This window comes from Anabrus simplex, chromosome 2 (genome assembly GCF_040414725.1).
Source record: "Anabrus simplex isolate iqAnaSimp1 chromosome 2, ASM4041472v1, whole genome shotgun sequence".
Lineage (NCBI taxonomy): Eukaryota > Metazoa > Arthropoda > Insecta > Orthoptera > Tettigoniidae > Anabrus > Anabrus simplex.
The window spans coordinates 744,101,358-744,121,747 of record NC_090266.1 but is presented as its reverse complement, the minus strand read 5'-3'; the positions used below and the strand labels follow the sequence as shown (position 1 = coordinate 744,121,747).

At 38.5% G+C, this 20,390-nt stretch overlaps 1 protein-coding gene across 5 annotated transcripts in view; it reads left to right on the top strand.

The window, feature by feature from the left end:
- Ip6k (Inositol hexakisphosphate kinase) overlaps positions 1–20,390 on the top strand; it is a 142,084-nt gene that overhangs the window by 107,197 nt on the left and 14,497 nt on the right. For all 5 annotated transcript variants that reach the window (XM_067141416.2, XM_067141418.2, XM_067141417.2 and 2 more), the window contains 2 exons: positions 7,973–8,148; positions 8,825–9,030. In XM_067141416.2, the coding sequence (XP_066997517.2) occupies positions 7,973–8,148; positions 8,825–9,030 (382 nt within the window). The remainder of the gene's footprint in view (positions 1–7,972; positions 8,149–8,824; positions 9,031–20,390) is intronic.

The window sequence follows — 20,390 nt, the reverse complement described above, 5'->3', positions numbered from 1 at the left end:
TCCTTTTGAAAGAATGTAATTTTTTTTCCCACACTAACGCATGAAAGGGTTTTGTTGACACAAGGATGGGGAAGGGCTAGGATTGGGAAGAGAGCAGCTGCGGCCTTAAGAAAGGAATAGCAAATATCCACTATATTATAACAGAAACAAAGAAATTACGGAGAGAGAGACCGGGCGAGTTGGCCGTGCGCGTAGAGGCGCGCGGCCGTGAGCTTGCATCCGGGAGATAGTAGGTTCGAATCCCACTATCGGCAGCCCTGAAGATGGTTTTCCGTGGTTTCCCATTTTCACACCAGGCAAATGCTGGGGCTGTACCTTAAGGCCACAGCCGCTTCCTTCCAACTCCTAGGCCTTTCCCATCCCATCGTCGCCATAAGACCTATCTGTGTCGGTGCGACGTAAAACCCCTAGCAAAAAAAAAAATTACGGAGAAAGTACAGGTTGAAATAAATAGAATGAGGAAAGTTTTGAAAGTAAGGAGAAATTGAAGGAACTTACCTGGAAATTGAATTTAGCGAAGAAGTCAGTTAAGGAGTAATATGTCTAACATAATTGGTAGTCATGTGGGTTTTAGTGAAAAATGGAAAGGGATGCACTGGTACTTCAGGGAAGGATAATCCAGAAATTACAAATGACCAAGAGGAGCTTATATGAGGATTTACAGAAGGCAGAAATATTCAGTTAGCAGTTATGTAAAAATAATTTAGTGGAGTGAAGTGGCAGCATGTGTTAATGCAATACGGCTATGGAGTCGGAGATGAGTGGGTTCAAACCCCACCATCAGCTGTCATGAGAATGGTTTTTTGTGGTTTTCCATTTTCACTTCCAAGCAAATGCTTGGACAGTACCCATTCATAAACCACAGCAAAATCCTTCCACCTACCTTACCCAGTTTCACTTGCCAGCATTCATTTCATCTTCATTAGCTCCTCAACTGAGGTTGACATCAGGAAGGCCACCCACCCGTAAAATCATGCCAGATAGTTTAATCTCATCTCATCTCATCACTGGCCCTGTAACAGGACATGGGTCTAAGGGGTAGGCATACATACATACATACATACATACATACATACATACATACATACATACATACATACTTACTGTACCAGGAACGCCATACTTAGCTATCTTGGAGGGCATGAATTTATGCAAGGCGTGTATGGTCCATGCTTGGAATGCATAGAGAGAGTAGTTTTCGAAATAAACTTTTTAAATTGAACTGTTTGTTTATTCATACAAGAAAACAAGTTTGCATATCACCTTTAATACAGCCGGAGTTGGAAAAGAGGAGTGAAGGTCCTTTGTGTAGTGGCAAGCGATGTCCCTCACTGCTGGTACTTCTTCCCCACACTATAGGTCAGCTCACTGTACCATGTGACCATGTGAATTCCCATGACGACTGGAAGTCCTGGCAGAGCGCAGACGGTCTGGGAGTCTAATTTCCAGGACTCGTTCAGTACGATTGAGTACAGGTGACTGATCATTGGAGCAGTTTGAAATTAAATTGAATGGTTTGGATGGTTCCCATGAAGGGAGTAAAGAAATGTGGTTATACCATGTAGAATGTCAATAGAATTTATCATGAACATTTCTTTACTATAGCTGCACTTATGAAAATAAAGAGGTTATTCTGCGGTTCAAATGATAATGGGATCAAACGCACACTCTAAGCAAAATTTACTTGACATAGTTTTTAAAGATTTTCAAAAGAACCATTTCATTTGGCACAGTTTTGAAAACTTCACTGGGCACAGTTTTAAATAGATTCAAAGTAATGATTCACTTGTGTGTTTCACAGTACATGAAGTGAGAGCACACAAATACGTAAGAAGTTTTGTTACATCCTACTATTGTCAGAATTATTTACTAGTCAGCGAGTCGGCGAGTCGACAACATGTTAAGTACAGACACATGAATTTAGTTCTTTACTGAGGCTACAAATACAAGTCCTAAGAATAGCACTCGACATTCAACTAAGTTGGAATTCATAGTTCAAATATCTAATTTGAATTGCACAGTTTTAATATAACTTGAAAAATGCAAGTCCGACATACACTACTTGGAACATGAACTGATAGAAAATATTCATTCACTTTTATATGATGGATTTCTGTTCAAGTTCACAGTAACACACCGGTAGAATTCCATCGTCGACCGTTCTACAGTCAGCCAGCATGGTTAGGATGTGGAATCACACACTGTGTCGCCTGGTCCTCAATTTATACGAAGTCAGCTGGTCGCATCACAAGATTTCCCTATAACTTCAACTTACAATAACTTCATTAATTTTCAATGGATTTGCTTGAGACTTGGCAGTTATACATAGTTTATCATTGGCTACTCAGCGGTGTAGTCCAAATTATGATGCTAATTTTGTTTATTGAGTTATCAGGCATGGAAATACAGAACGTTCTATATGACGTAGCCTGTCCTTGACCGACCTGCACCGAGCTCGCTCCTCGTTTGCCATCTGCCGTCAGCCAATTTAAATACTTCAAGACTGGGTGCTGTATCAGCATGTCAAAACATACATACATACATACATACATACATACATACATACATACATACATGCATGTAAAGATAGTTGGATATAAGGATAATGTCGAGGTAGAGGAGGTGGATAATACTAATGTACTACTGAACTTTACTTATGGTAACAAAGATAATTACAAAAAGATAAAGGAGTTGAAAATTAGAAGAGAAAATGGAATTTATAACATTTCTGGGGATATATTAAAGGCTGTGGTTTGGGATATCTTTCCTTATCTGAACTACATATTTGAGTACGGTTTACATGAAGGAGCTATACCAAATGACTGAGGAGTTCCTATAGTAGCCCCCAACAATGTAGAAAAAGGTATATAGAGTGGAAATGATGCCAATTTGGAGAAGCTAGAACTGGCAGCCACCATGATTTACACCATCAAGAGTCTGGGGGGAGGGGTGTGACTAACGAGAGAGCATAGGATGATGAAAGAACTGGCAATTTAATGTAACATATTTTTTATAAACAATGATCGAAAACCAACACAATCATCTTATAAGACAATAGGCTGGGTTGCTTATGTACAGTACACTGCATGATTTCACTGTTCTTTAAAAATAATAAGTCTTGTTTACAGCTGTCGCACGTGTTATCCTCTTTCATGTTAAGAAATGGCGAAGCCTACATGTAAAATACTGTTTCATAATTAGCTCGACGAGTGAAGCACAGCGAGACTTTTCTCCAGGTTCTGTGGCCGTAAACAGATGGTCAGAATTATGAAACAAAAAACCTGGCAGTATAGAACAGACATCACTCTGCAACTTCAGCATGAGATTTTTCATGTTGTTTTTGCAACATACTATCATTCTTCCTGATGACACTCTCAGCTGTCTTACAAAATTTCACATCATCATTTGATGGGTACAGAAGGCCACCTTTCATGTCTTTTTCTTTTATCACTCCTTCTTTCTCAACATCCTTACCTGTTAAAAGTACTTCTAAGCATTCAATACAAGTTATTTTTTTAGACACTTGGTGAACGATACTTCCGAATATGTATTGAACAACGTGTTCTACGTACAAACTTAATGAGTTTTAATCTGCATAGTAACAATTATCTGCACTTCTAGCATTTTTTTGTGATCAGAATATTGTCCTTCTCATTGAAACCATGAATGTCTGCAGTAGGCATAAGCAGGTTGCACTCAATGGGTGTATAGTTGGAATTTATGGACGGTTCTACTCTTATAATTAAACACTTCCTGTAAGCTGATTTAGATTGTACTGCATTTGGCTGATTTAAATTGTACTGCCTCCCCTGGAATGAATAGGAGAAAAAATTAATCTTAAGTGATCCTGACTCAACCTTGTTAACAAGTATTTCAATAAGGAATGGAGAAGGCAAGCAACCATTTCTGTAAGTCCAAAATCTTAAGTACCAGGTGTATGCATAAGTCTTTTCCAGTTTCACTAAGAGGTGGCGCCAGCAAACAGTGCACAGCATATGAATTTGACACATTCATCATTTTGTTCATCTGACATCAGCCTACCAACACACACAAGTTGAGTCTGCCAAACACTACTGTCTGTGTTGTATCATTCAGTGATCATGTCTATGTTTGTGCTTGAAATAGAACTTTTGCGGCACACATTGCTCTTCTTATTTAATCAAAAGGAAAAGGTGTAGAAAGTCATCGTTTGCTGGTAGAAATGCATGGTGAACACGCTCCATTGATTAGAACATGTGCGACGTGGTTTCGACAATTTAAACGTGGCGATTTCAATGTGAAAGACAGTGTGTGCTCTGGTAGCGGTATTGTGAAGCCCGGCAAAACTGTTAATGCACAACCCTATTGCTAACAAATCATTAATTTAAATCATACATTGATCGATAGACAACCGGAATGGTTCAGAAGACATGGCAAAGTGATTTTGTTATACAACAATGCGCTGTCTCACACAGCAAAACCAGTGAAAGACACCTTGAAATCGCTTGGATGGGACATCCTTCCACACCCGCCGTACTGCCCCGACCTGGCTCTGTCTATCACCTCTTCGCATCAATGGGGCACGCACTTGCCGAGCAGCACTACAGCAATTTTGAGGAAGTTGGAAAATGGCTCGACGAATGGTTTGCCACAAAAGACATGCAGTTTTTCTGGCATGGTATTCATAACTTACCTGGAAGATGGGCGAAGTGTGTAGAAGCCGATGGCCAATATTTTGAATGAACAAAAAATTAATTTCCCTTGAAAATTGCATGGGTTATTTTTACCACAAAAATGGCAAAAACTTATGCATACACCTGGTAATTTGGTATAGTTTACCAAGTAGAGTTTGAAGTTGAACAGTATCATAGGCAGTTGTTAGATCTACAAAGATTGCTCCACTTATTTTCCTGTGCTCTAAACCATCTTCAGTATGGTGTGTTTGGTTCATTGGTTCAATACCTGTAATGTACAGCTCTTTCCTAGCCCCTAAAACATGCTTGTTCTGGGATCAGGAGTAAATTTTGGAGATTCTGTTGAGGATCATTCTTTCAAATACTTTATATAAATGACACAACAATGATACTGGTCTGTATTCCTTAGGATCGGATGAATCTTTCCCAGTCTTCAGAAGGGCTATGAAGTTTGCTTTCCGCTATACTGTTGGAATTTGTTTGCAGCAGAGAATGTTATTGAAAAGTTGTAGAAGCCACATTTTTTCTTCTTTACCAAAGTTTTTGATTTGTTCCATGCGAATATCAAGAAGACCAGCTGCTTTACCACTCTTGTAATTTCTTATGAACTTTTCTATTTCTGTTAAACTGAAGACACAAAAAAGGTCACTTGTTTGATTCTCATAGTCACTTTGGATATTAGACTTCTGCATCCGCTCCTTGACTTTGTCGTTCAACATCAGTCGATAAGCTATCTGATTGGGAGAGACATTAGCATGAGTCTTTGTTGGATGGTTTGTTGGTTAATCTCTTCAGCAGTCTCCAGCCTCTCTGTCAAGGTCCGATACTGTTTGCACCCATCGGTTTAGTTTTCCTCCTGTAAGCACAGTGGTAAGTTTTAGGCCTAGTTGAACTGTTTTTTCCCAAATAGATTAGTACTGAAGGAACAAATGTACTTGGAATATAAACTTTTTGTCTTTGAATTAAGACCTGCAGTATACATTGTTCTGCAACTTCGGGGATTGCACTGGCAAGTGAATTTCTGGACAGTAGACACGAACTGTTCATTATTCTCTGGAGAGGCCTCTAACTCGAGCAGTGATTCATCCAATAATGTTGAAAATCTGTCCCCCTTTGATTACTGGAAGTTATATTTTCTCCAAAATGGCAAGCACTGCAGCAAAAACTTGGCAAAATATAGGTCTATGTTGTGTGTTGGCAATATTGCCTGGGCCGATGTCCTAGATGTTAAGACACCTTTAAACAAGCTCAACAAGGGAATGGGGTTTGCTATGTTCTTAATTCACTGCCCACCAATTGACTTACTAGCAAAAATTAGGTCAGAGTTGTAACCACATTGCCATCTTCCACTGTTGAAGGATGGAGGCATTTTCAGGTCATGTGCAAGGCACAACTCATTTGATTCAGCCCAATTTATGGCATCTTCACCATTATAGTCATCATGTAGTTATCCCCATAAATTATTGTGGCTATTAAAATTTCCAATTATAAAAATGAGTATCTCTGTAGTCTTCTTAAATTAGAAGGGAGAATTGGGTGTTTATAGATTAAAGATACTGTGTAAGTTGATAACTCCACACTGTTAGTATCTCCGTTACATTCTTCAGTGCAGTCAGTGGACAAGACTCTGATATATGGGCTAATAAAGATGGCACTTCCATATTACTCGTGAGATCTTTCAGAAACTAGTACCATTTCTGGAATTGCTAGTAATGTTGGTTGTTACTTCTGTTAATTTCCTGGATATAGAGCACATCATACTGATGTTAATTCAGGCAGTAGTTGGCTTTGCTCCTGAAAAGAACAGATTCATTGTATCATGTTCCATTATAACACAGATTGAAAATGCTTCCGGAATGCTGATGTTCAGTTCAGTACAATTAGATTCCAAGTACCTATGCAGGGGCACCATGGGCAGGCATCAGCCTCACCCCTTTTTCCACAGTGAAATAATGGAAAATAACTTGCAGACAAGGCTGCTTAATTGCATATTTTTACGTCTGTAACATCATCACAAAGGTGAATTGAATTTTCAGTACTTCTGAAAAAGATGGCACTTCCATATTACTCGTGTATTGTATTGAAAAGTTTGGACCCTTAAATTCAGTTTACCTTTGTGATTCCCAGTTCAACACCGAAAAACTAACTTTGAATTTAACATTCTCAGTTTTGAGATATAAATATCCTCCTAAAAATAATTCAGCTCCATCTCTTCACTTTATTTTACCCCTCACCCCTTAAGTGGATTTCCCAAAATCAAAAATATGAGTTTCTTTATTTGTAAAGGACATTCCAAATACCAATTTTGACATATGTACTATCTTCAGTTTTGAGATATATCCCCATAAAAAGAATTCAACTCCTTTTTCACTTTTCACCCCCCATTAAGTGGATATTCCAAAAACAAAAAATACGAGTTTCTTGATTTTTAAAGGAGATTCCAAATTCCAATTTTCACATCTGTAACATCTACAGTTTTTGAGATATTAAGTATCCTCATAAAAAGAATAAAAAGAATTCCCCTTTAAGTGGATTTTCCAAAAACAAAAGAATACATGTTTCTTCATTTTTAATAGAAATTCCAAATACAAATTTTCATTTCTGTAACATATTCAGTTTTTGGGATATAAGTATCCTCATAAAAGGTATTCAACCCCCTTTTTCACCTTTTTTTCACCCCACTTAAGGGGATTTTCTGAAAACCAAAAATTGCGTGTTCCTTTATTTTTAAAGGAAATTCGAAATACAAAATTTTTTACATCTGTAAACAGTTAAGTTTTACGGGACGAGTTGGCCGTGCAGTTGGGGGCACACAGCTGTGAGCTTGCATCCGGGAGATAGTGGAGATAGTGGGTTCGAGCCCCATTGTCGGCAGCCCTGATGATGGTTTTCCATGGTTTTCCATTTTTATACCAGGCAAATGCTGGGGCTGTACCTTAAGGCCACGGCTGCTTCCTTCCCGCTCCTATGCCTGTCCTATCCCATCGTCACCATAAGACCTACCTCTGTCGGTGTAGCATAAAACAAATTGAAAAAAATGTTAAGTTTTTGAGATATAGATGTAATCGTTTAATCGATTCACCGAAACTTTTTACCCCCTTAGAGATGGAATATCCAAAAATCCTCCCTTAGTGGGTATCCACTCTCTAATATAAATGTATCCCCAAAAGTTTATTTCTTCATATCCACAAGTTTGGGCTTGGCGATGATAAATCGGTCAATCAGTCAGGACATGTTATTTTATATATATATAGATTTACCTATTTGATAGCAATATTTATTCCTTGATGTTAGTGCAGATTTCCTTATGTTGGAAAATGTGACTGCAAAATATCAGCAGCCATGTATCCTAGATCTGAAAATGGGCACTCGCCAGCATGGGGATGATGCGTCTGCTGAGAAAAAAAGTAAACAAATTGCTAAATGTGCTGCAAGCACCTCTGCATCTTTGGGTGTACGCTTGTGTGGCATGCAGGTGAGTGAACTAAAATGGAAAATCATATCAGATCGTAGTATTAGTCATAACTAAATTTTAAAATCATCTGGAGATTGTCATCCTTTTGTGCCTTATTTCTATTTTTCCCTTTTCTCACACTAACCTGTCATTGTTTGTCTTATTTTGTGTTCCTTTTGATGTTCGTATCTTTCTTTATACAGTACATGGTTTGATTTGTACTTGTTTGTTCCTTTCCATTACTTATATTGATCCATTGGGTTTCTTTTCCTCTTGTATGTTTGTCCTGTGTTCCTAGTCTTTGACTACCTGTATTTGTCAATTTTTTTGCCTCTTCCTTTTCTTTTTGTAATTATATATTACTTCTTACCCTATACTTCCCACATCAAGACTGAACATTTGTCAAGATGGCCCCGTGACGAGGGTTGAAGCCCTCCCTCTTGATGAAGCTGAAACAAGCCTGTTGGGGTCTGAGCAAAAATTGATGTAGGAGAACTGAGATTGATGAAGAGAGAGCCTATCTATTTGTAGACAGCATTATATGAAGATTGTCCTTGTCCTTTTGTGTCTTCTTTCTATTTTTCAGTTTTTTCACTGGCCTGTCATTGTGTTCCTTTCGGTGTTCCAATATTTCTATAAAGGCCTATTTCCATTAGAGGAAAGTGTGTCACAGTGTCTATTTTTGCATTCATTCCAGGTGTACCAAGCAGACTCAGACAACCTCGTGAAACGTGACAAGTATTGGGGCCGAGAACTCAATGAAGAGGGTTTCAAGGGAGCTCTATATCGCTTCTTCCACAATGGTTATGAATTACGCACCCAGGTGATACGCCGTGTAGTGACAAAGTTGGAAGAGTTACGCCGGGCCATTGAAAGGCAAAGCAGTTACCGTTTCTATTCGTGGTGAGCATTTTAAATGAAATTATTAAACTCCTATGAAAACATCTTCCATGATAAGTTTATCAGTTTTATCTCATTGGGTAACTTCTGATTTTGTGGGTTAACTACTCCGTGCTGTCTGAAATGCTGAACATAAACATAATTTCTTTTAACCCCTTGCTCAGATATGTCATTGGGTATTTCCACATGGGATATAACCAGGTCTTCAGTTTACAAGAGATTTCTCTTGGAAATGACAACATCTGATCTTGCCATAAAGTTTACCTCGTTAGTTGACATGTTTATTGCACTATGATGCTTCTTGTTGTATCATACAGCAGTTACAGCCTTAAAAATTGTAACAGAATGGCTTTCTAATGTAAAGTAGGTCAACATGATTGTGCAGAAATTTTGACAATTTTGAATACAAAGAGTAATAACAAAGAATTCTTATCATCTCTGGATGAGTGGATACTTACCATCGATGATGTTGATAGTAAAAGTGAACTGGAATGTTTAACTGATTGCAGACAATTACAAGATATTAGAATCATTCCGTATTGATGGTTTTCACTTTACAATGGCGAAAAATGAGGGTATCCTCCTATTCAATACATCATATATTCCGTCATTAGACGGAGCAAACAAATTCAGACATGTTTCGGCTCGCTTGAGCCATCTTCAATGAAAAAAAAAAAAAATTAGGGGGGTTGGAATAATTTACATAATATAAGTTGAAAAAATGCTAAAAAACATAATGAAAGAGTAAACAAAAAAACAAAAGAGAGCTTAGACGGAAAAAAAAATTAGCACAAATATACAATATTTACATCAGTATGCAGAGCAAAAAACTTACTGCGACAAAATTCAGTGAAACAGGTGTTAATTTGAAATAATAATTGATACTAAAAACTGCGTTAACCTAAGAAACAAGGGAATGAGAAAACAAATGATGCAGATGGAAACAAATAATAGTAGCGCATGGTGAGGTTGTGGACCTCATAGTTTACAAATTATTGGTTTAAAAATGACAAAACAGTTTGAAATTGCTGTCAAAATCATCCTAGTGGAAACCTATCACATCAAATTGGTCAGGAGGAGAGCGGGAGCAAACATTTTTGAGAGAAACCAAGCCTGAATTAACCTGCAGGCGAAAAGCCTGTGACAAGGAGAAAAAACACCATGAAATTTAAGGCTTTAGAAATAGCAGCAGTCTCAATATCTTCTCAATCTAGCGGTCCCTTTCTTCATTATTGTTTCATAATGTTGGCTGGTGTTTTGCCTTATTATAGAGGGGTCGGAAGGGCCGCATGTAAAAATATGAGAAGCTGTGTTAGGTAGAAGACAGATGCATAGTAAATTGTAGTAATCTAGTGGAAACTGTCAATGAAGTTCTAATGGTGTGCAGTAGGTGGTTGTCCTCTCTAGTGGCCTGGCTTTAGTATCAATTATTATTTCAAATTAACACCTGTTTCACTGAATTTTGTCGCAGTAAGTTTTTTGCTCTGCATATTGATGTAAATATTGTATATTTGTGCTAATTTTGTTTTCCGTCTAAGCTCTCTTTTGTTTTTTTTGTTTACTCTTTCATTATGTTTTTTAGCATTTTTTCAACTTATATTATGTAAATTATTCCAACCCCCCTTTTTTTTTTTTTCACTGAAGATGGCTCAAGCGAGCCGAAACATGTCTGAATTTGTTTGCTCCGTCTAGTGACGGAATATATGATGTATTGAATAGGAGGATACCCTCATTTTTCGCCATTGTAAAGTGATTGCAGACAAAGTGATGAGAAAGTTCACTGTTCAACTCTGCCTCAATCATTCGTTTTCAGTGGTGTACCAAGAATATGATTTACATTTACAGAAATGTGTGATAAATTTGATAGCTAATGGTATGTACATTACTGTATTTTTTCATATATTAGACCCCCTCGCATATTAGACCCCCCTTGGCTTTTCGAGACGAAGAAAGTGAAACAAAATAAATCTTGCATACAAGACCCCCCCCCAACGTAATTCGTCACAGAAGAACAACGATTCCACTTCGAAGCGGCTACAAGCCTTATGCAGCTCTGATGACATTACACAAATTTGTGAATAGTTTTCGTCCGTACAACCCACGCAATGGAAACACACGTTGAACTCGTGCGGTACATCTGTGTTTCTTAGTTAAGGAATGTCTGCCTCCCTAGCGTAGGCTTACTGCAGCTCTGATAATATCGCACAAATAGGTAAATAGCTTCGTGTCTGACTCCCGCATTCCAAGCACACATCAGTCATGTATATATGTGTCTGTTTTGTAGTTAAGAATGTCCGCCAGCATAATGATTAGCACAATTACTGTAGCTGCCATTCTCGGGAGCCTGAGTTTGATTCCCGGTACCATATTGCCAGAGATTTACGAATGGTGGGAAGGTTGATTTGCGGTAAAAGTGGTACATGCAACTCCCTTCCCCTGGGGGCCTGTCTAAAAAAGAGTTGCACCACTTCGGGATGAGGAAACTAGTTTACTTCAGTTAAGAAATAGTCACGGTTGTTGCTAGGCCTATTGATGTAGGCAGGTGAGATCATTAACTAAGTGATCGTTTAATATCTCATAATTTGGGCCAATATAGGGATTTTTGGGAGAGAGTTAGTTTTAAAACGTGATAAAAACAATCCAATCACAATTGTTTCTCACCAACGTACCTAACAAATAATAATACTGATTTTTATGTCCCCACTTACAACTATTTTCGGAGACGCCAAACAAAACATACTAGGGTATGCGTTAATAAAAAATGGGAGACAACGAACGTACAAAATTAAACATTATGATAATAAAACGCATTACTACCACACCTGTAGATATCCATAAATGCGGCAAACTTTCCTGTTATGTATTTTACTCTTTCCGTTGTGGAACTTTTGACACTATCCGGGTGATCTCATTTAGAGCTGTTTAGGTAAATCCTGATGTGATAATTGTAGAGAACAAGCATGAAATATTCTTAAAAATAAGGGTCCGGCTATCAGCAGCTGCAGTTATCAAAAGAATGCTTCCAGTCACTATGTATTACATTCAGAAATACAACTCGTAACATACGCGAGTTATCAGCTGGTGGTTTGGCATGCTTTCAACAACACGGCTTTATTCAGGAGTGGCTTCTGCTACACATACACCAGCTGGGAATATCAGAGACAATTTCCTGAAACCATTTGGGAATAGCTTAACACAGTATGGTATCTACAGTCGGGAACAAAACTATTTTTAAAAGGTTCAAAGAGACGGGACCTTGAATGCTCTCGGTCTCAATTGCATTTCATGGCTGACGAGATGGCAGTGAAGATGACGTCACTTGGAATGACAACATGCCGGTAGCAGGGAAGTTAGCGACGCAAGACGATAATTCGAATCAAAACATTGATCAGGTTTACTGTGTGGTAGGCCTTCTGCTCAACTGACAGAGACAAATGACTGGCCATTGAGTTATTTTGTATCAGTATTGCATAATATGATAATATGATACCCTTATCCCTTTTATCTATTACCCCCCTGTGGGTGGGGGACACAGATGAAGAATACACCCACAGTATCCCCTGCCTGTTTAAGAGAAGACTAAAAGGGGCAACCAAGGAATGATGACATTACAACCAGGAAACTACTTGTGCTTAGTACCATTACGCGAGGAACACCATGGGTCTATGTTACTTGCAGTTAGTACCACCATGTGAGGAACTCCATGGATCTACATTACCAATGAGTAGTGCCTTTATGTGAGGAACACCACGGTTCTGTGGTTAGTAGGGTCTACAATCGTGTGTATTCCACCGAAGCGGGGGAACAGGCATTCGACTGTACAAACTAATGTCCATGTGCCGTAACGTTGTGCTGGAATGTGTCGGTTCTTCTGGGTTCAGAATAGATCTGCGCTACCTATGTGAGCAACACCATGAGTATACGTTGCCTGTGATTAGTTCCACTTACTGAAGGACACCACGGGAATACCAGAGCCCGTGATTAGTCCCACTATGTGCGGAGCACCATGGGTCTGCATTGCTTGTGAGTAGTACCTTATGTGCGAAACACCATGGGTTTGTGTTAGCTGTGAGTGATGCCATTGTGTGCGACATACGATAGGTCTATATTTCCTGAGATTAGTACCACCATTAGAGAAATGCCATGAGTCTACGTTACCTGTGATAAGTACCACTATAAGAGGACCACCATCGTTCAACCTCCCAGTGATTAGTACCTTTATGAGGGGCCGGCGACCTGGATTTTGGAAGCCTTTCAATAATGATGCATCATCCCAATAATTCAGGCTTTATGAATTGGATCCACTGATTGTTTTTGTTTCACTCTCATTTTTTCATCATCATTTGTTTTAGATTCTAGTTAGTGGATAAATTTGAAGTTTTAATTTTTGTTTTGTAAACCTCTTACCATTAGGGACCAATGACCTAGCTGTTAGGTCCCTTTAAACAACAAACATCATCACCACCTTTTCTCTACGGTGTCGAGTATGAAGTGAGACGAATCTTCGTAGCGACTTTTTACGACCGAATGCCCTTCCTGATGTCAACCTCATCAGTTGAATTGAGATGAAACGAAATACATGATATGAGTAACTAAAATGGATTATATTTACTTTATATGTAGGCCTAAAATCCGTGTTCACAATTTATTGACTTTTTACATTTAGAAATACTGCCTTCCAACAAAAATAGCCAGTAGAACTCAAATACATTCATAGGTTTGTTAAAGAACAGTGTAGAATGTTTACATGTACAATTTATAGCACATTTTAGCCTAGAAGTCTTGTGTTCACTGCACAAAATTTGAGGTTATTGCATATTGGACCCCGCTTTACTATTTTTGGCTGTAAAAGTGGGGAAAAAATGGGTCTAATATGCAAGTAAATATGGTATATGTAAATCTGAACCCTGTTCATATATTCCAGTCCTTAGTCAACAGTCTAACTTCTATGCACAGCGATTTTTAGCTACCAGCACTGTTCACCAGAACAACTTACTCTTGAGGAGATCATTATCTGTATGTTACTGATAAGTCTGATGTAAACCTGTAATTGCCGAAGGTATTGAAAATGTAAAATAATATTAATTATGTCTGTAAGCCATTACTGAATAATAATAATAATAATAATAATAATAATAATAATAATAATAATAAATATATATATATATAATAAAAGTTTTGTCTGTACCAGAATTTGAAAAGAATGGTATTTCTGTATCGGTCATGTCCACAGTAACAAGGACAATGTATTTTTTACTTTTCCGTAATTTCTGTCTGTATGTATGTACGTATGTACACGCATCACGAGAAAACGGCTGAAGAGAATTTAATGAAAATCGGTATGTGAAGTCGGGGGATAAGCCACTACAATCTAGGCTATAAATCATTTTATTCACGCTGAGTCAAATGGTAGTTTACGGAAAGGGACAAAATAATTCTCAAATATTTACATTATTAGTGGTCCTATCGATAAATATAACGTAACTGAAGTTATATAGAATTAAATTTCCGATCATTTATGTCTTATACACTTTTACTGTACCAGCTATGAGAACACAGATATTCACGAATTTGTATTTTTTGCTAAGTCCATATCAATGCCGAGCCACGAGAAATTGGGTTAACAGAATTTAATGAAAATCTGTATATAGAGTCGGGGAATAAGATACTACAGTCTAAGCTATAAACAATTTTATTCACCCTGAGTGAAATTGTAGTTTAGGAGAAGGCACCTAAAATTTAATTTTTAAATACGAAGGCCATCTGGAAAGTAGTACCCGTTAGCGCCGCATGAAGCGCTGACGACTCGGGTCGCCGCTGGGCAGGGTCAGACCACGTCAGTGGCTTGTCTGCCTGCTCTGTGTGAGGTTGTGTGATGCTAGCATTTCCTGTGTTGTCTCTGTGATCGTTTAAAATGTTTAAACAAATTGAGAACCCCGCCAGTTGTGAAGTGAGGGCCGTGATTAAATTTCTCAATACACAAAACGTTCGACCTTGTGATGTTCATCGCCAATTAACGGGGGTGTATGGAGACAATGTGATGGACGAGTCTTCTGTTCGGTGCTGGTGTCGCAACTTCAACCTGGGGAGGGGGAATACACACGACGAGGAGCATTCAGGGAGACCATCTGTCATTACAGACCAACTGCTGAGCGCAGTAGACAAATGCGTGAGGAACGATCGGCACGTCACAATTGATGAACTCTGTGAACATTTTTCTAATGTGTCTCAAACAATTGTTCATGAAATTGTCAAAGACAGCGATGAAGAACTTAAACGAGCTGTGACTACGTATCTCAATACACTGGCGGCAGAGGACTATGACACTGGAATACGAAAACACGTCCCACGGTATGACAAATGCCTAAATTTGCTTGAAGATTATGTGGAGAAGTAGTATAAAGTATGCTCTTTCCAATAAAAATGTGTATGTTTGTTAATATTTACTCCTGTGTCTTTATTGCGCAAACGGGTACCACTTTCCGGATGGCCTTCGTACCTATGTTACTGGTCCTATCGAAAAGTACTACATAACAAAAGGTTACTGAGAATACAATTTTGGATCATTTATGTTTTATTCAGTTTTAGCGTACCGACTATGATGAGAGTGATATTTTCAAGTCGGAAGAAAATAAATGCAAAGGTCTCAATATCGAATCTGCGTAACAGTGATCAACAATAACATGGTGTTGACCATTGTTTGTTGTGATGTTCTTTCTCTTATGGTGCCACTCATCTCCGATAGATGGGTTTACTGCTGCGTACCGAGTATAACAGCCTGCCTGAATATTGGCAGGAAATAGGTGGGTAGTTGGATAACTTTCTTCTTTAGCTTGCCATTCCATTTTCTGATACTGCTGGTACGTAACACATTGGTTCACCGTAGTATTCAAGCTGTTCAATCCCTACTCTGACACGCTGTTTTGAATGAGACGTGTGCACATTTAAGTAAGAGGCTTACTTAGTAGTAGTAGTAGTATGACCTGGTCTAGAATAACAATTTAGGCCTATTCCAAACTATAGCACCACAGTTCACTAAATAACTCAAAATTCAACCCTGAAAAGAACCGTTTCTTAAGACAAGCTTCTTGCTCTACACTTTTATTAAACTGTAAATTCATTATATTCCAGATTAGCAGTTTCTCCTCTGGCTTGGAGGAAATATTTGCCTCCAAGTCAGATAGATTTTTCTACTGCCAGTGTAGTGAATTGAGATTTTCTGACTCCTCGCATAATCCTATTAAACAGATGAGTAAGAGGGCATAGTTTTGCCCCAGGACTCAACACTCTTCGCCCCCTCCCCGCCGCAAAAAATAAATTAAAGAGTGTTCACGGATCACGGCTCTCTGCGGCCAGGTCAATCCTGCTATGGAACTTTGGACTGTTAGATCGGCAGCGTAGTACTGTCCGTTAAAAGTGAGAAAATGTGTGGTTTATAATGTGATCGAGTATTTCATCTCATAACATTGCCTTTAATCATGACATTCCTATTGGTGTCATTGTACTGATCTATGTTTATTTCAGTTGGGAAAACCACTGAGACAACCTTTCTAAGGATGTAAAAAGGCAGGTGGAGAGTGAGTGGGTGCCATAATAATGAAAATTCCCAGACTTGATTGTGACCGATGGTAGGCAAGAGGGCCTACCATTACAATGAAAATTTCCTAACCCAGTCTTCACATAAGAAAAGACTTTTGGTGACTTCCCCATCGTGTTTCTAGGTAAACGTTAAGAGCTATGCAATTTAGTACAATCTTGCTCACAACATGTACACTGCCTAACCTAGAATTCTGTATACAATTTAGAATTCCGTAGTGAAGCACGGGTACATCAGCTAGTAATAATAATAATAATAATTACTATGTCACTGCAAAATATTTTATTATCAATGATTCGGAAAAAAGTACCGGTAGCCTGAACATTTGGAGTACCATGTATACTACCCATTTAAAGGATTAAAATGAGAGGAAATCATCAGAACAGATCTAAAGTTAATAGAAACTTTTTTCAATAAGATAGAAAAACATTATTCTCCTCTGCAAAATATATCTCAGTGAAATATATTAAATAATCTGCTTAACCGGATTCTATCCAGTGCTGCATCAGAGAGATGGTTCCACAGTGTAGAAATGTGTTTGCAGACACACACATGTGGGGCAGTCTATGTTTGTGGAATGGCTCAGGAATTACGGTAACTCAACTAGGGAAAGGAGAGGTTCTAGGGAAAACCTCTTTTGTCTCCAGTCCCGTCCAATGCTTATTCCAGTGTGGACTACATCAGTTTACTGACAACATCTTCACTGTAATGTTCTTCAGCTTCCTGGGTCAAAAATTGCAGAACAAGTTGTATGAGTACTTAAACATAGTCATAAGTTATAATGAATTATGCTGCTTCACTACTGTTTCTTAACACATTGTTGTCAGAGAGCGTGCTACTCCATTCTTTCCAGTGGATCGGGCAACTGAAGCGCACATAGCATGAGAAGTAGGATGAAACACAATACTTGTAACATTTCAGTCACATGAGATAAATTATAGAAATTTGGTGAGACTTAATAATAATAATAATAATAATAATAATAATAATAATAATAATAATAATAATAATAATAATAATAATAATAATAATATTTGCTTTACGTCCCTCTAACTGCTTGGTGGAATTTATTCCCACAGGAGTTCCTTTACGTGCCAGGAAATCTACTGACACGAGGTTGATGTATTTGAGCACCTTCAAATACCACCAGACTGAGCCAGAATCGAACCTGCCAAGTTGGGGTCAGAAGCCAGCGCCTCAACCATCTGAGTCACTCGGCCTGGCAGTGAGAACACTTAGCAGTTATTCTAGTACTTGCTTTTCGTGTGGCTGCCGGGCTGAGTAGCTCGGATGATAGAGTTCAACTTGGCAGGTTTGATCCTGGCTCCGTCCAGTGGTATTTGAAAGTGCTCAAATATACTTGGCCTCATGTCAGTAGATTTACTGGCACATGAAAGAACTCATGCGGGACAAAATTCCAACAACTCGGCATCTCTGAAACCATAAAAGTAGTTAATGGGTTGTGTAAACAATAACATTATTATTTTGTGTGCTATCGCATGAAGCAGCTGCCCTTGACAAGCCGAGTAGATGTATCTTGTGTCCTTGTGTTACTCGTGAGCAGCTCATACTCTGCAGAGCTGGGGGTACTTTTTCCTTCCAGGTCCAACAATTGCTTCAGTTTTATGAAGCTTCAGATCTCCAGACATTCTTCCAGCATGATCCCTTCTTAAAGTATGTGGAGTTGGTCTCTATACTTCTTCCATTAAATCCTCTCCTTGTGCTTCTATTTTTTCTCCATGTTTCTTTTATTCTCATACCCAATAACCAGCAACCTCCTCCAGAATTTTCTTATATTTCATGTCCGATACCGGATTCTGCAATTAACATAACCTGAAGGCATTGAAGAGGGCACAGCTTAACAAAGACTTTTTTAATCCATTTCACTGTCTTCCTGAGAAATGTATATTAGGCAAAATACTTGATCAGCCCTGTCAACCCCCTTCATGAATTTATTGTATTCAGTGACAGATTTTGGCTTCCCTACTTTTTTCCCAAATCTGTTTACAACCTCCTCTTTTGTGACATTACGGATTCTACTAATCATGCGAACTTCCCCTTGCCCTTCCACTGCTTCACGTTTCTGAAGAACTACAATTTCCACCTCTCTTCAGCATTTTCAGTGAAGATTTTAGTACTCCCATACACTCTAATTCTCCATTGGAGAAGGTTTTCTGCAATTTCTGCACTATTGTAATAGTTACACATGGTGTCATAAGTCAAGGTAAGGTTCCAAAACCAAAAATATGGTGTCCTCTAATCTCTTACCTTCTCCAGTATAAATCTCCATGTTGCAAACATATCCTGTAGTGGCCTCGTATACCATCCTCACTAATATACCGTCCGTCTTCATGGCTAAATGATTAACATGCTGGCCTTTGGTCCAGAGGGTCCCAGGTTCGATTCCCAGCCGGGTCGGGGATTCTAACCTTAATTGGTTAATTCCAATGGCTCGGGAGCTGGGTGTGTGCGGCGTATTCAGCATTAGAAATCATCCTAGGTAGGGCCCTCATCTTCACAGACATGCAGGTCGCCTAATAGTCCGTCTACGGGAAAAAGACCTGTACCAGGCTTTTCCGGAGGCCATGCGCCATTATATTATATACTAATGTACCATATCTGGTAAGTTTTCTAGGATTGTAGATCATAAATCTAAGTCTGCCAAACCACAGGATCATGGATTCGTCAGGAGAAAGCTGCTGCATAAGTATATTGAGTCCAAAATAGGCCTTATTTTGTAGAGTCTCTCCAAATCATTATCACCAGTCAAATTATTACTGAAATGCAAAAAATTCCAGATCTGTTCAAAACTATTTTGGCTCCTAACTTCAGCAAAACCAGGTGTCTGCATCAATTTATTTCTTCTCCAATAGTCCCTTGTACTATCCTTTCTAAGTTGGCACATTGAAATTATTAGAGCCAAGAACTTCATTTCCACCACATTTATATTTTTCCATTTTAGAGATTTGGAGGTTTTATTCCTCCCAGAATTTTGTTCATAATAGAGATTTGATTGTTCCACAAGAAGCTGAATCAAGTCTTCGCCAATGAAACGATCTATCACCTCCGAGATGTGAGGCCAGTAAAACCTGTAAACTTTTTTAAGTTTCTATTTTCATCGTTATTTGTTCATCCATCAACCTCACCATCATTACTATCATTGTAATTTTCACTCGTATTAATATTGTCATCAACAGACTCGTTTGAATCGGATATTGTACTTTTGGTTCCATACTTATACTTTGATGTTGTCGCTTTACAATCACTAATACTCTCTCGCAATCACTAGGAATATCAGCTAAACTATCAGCATGCAATTCTCCCAATATTTGATCATGGTTCACTCTGTCATTGTTACTGCGTGCCATGTTGACATCTGAGAATACACGCAATCATGCAGTACAAAGTGTTATGATACCACACTTCCTGTCCTGAAAGCATTGTCAAGAAAAGAATTTACCTATCTCAGTTCTGATCAACAAAGACTTCTGTTTGAAAACAACACATAGTAGTGTGATTAATGAACAGCAGAGAGGAGAAAATGACACGCGAATGAAACACCGTTAGAAAATGTTAATTTAAATAGCCAGTCATCTGTGGTAAATTAATTACCTTGCTGAAGCTCTTTGGGAATGGTAGTCCTCAGCAACTGACTCATGGGACATGAACACTTGTTGATGTCTTGTGTCCATTACCAACATTGCGTTAGACAGAAATTTGTGTATGATTGTGATTGTTAAGTGCATGTGATTTGAACTGTCTGTTC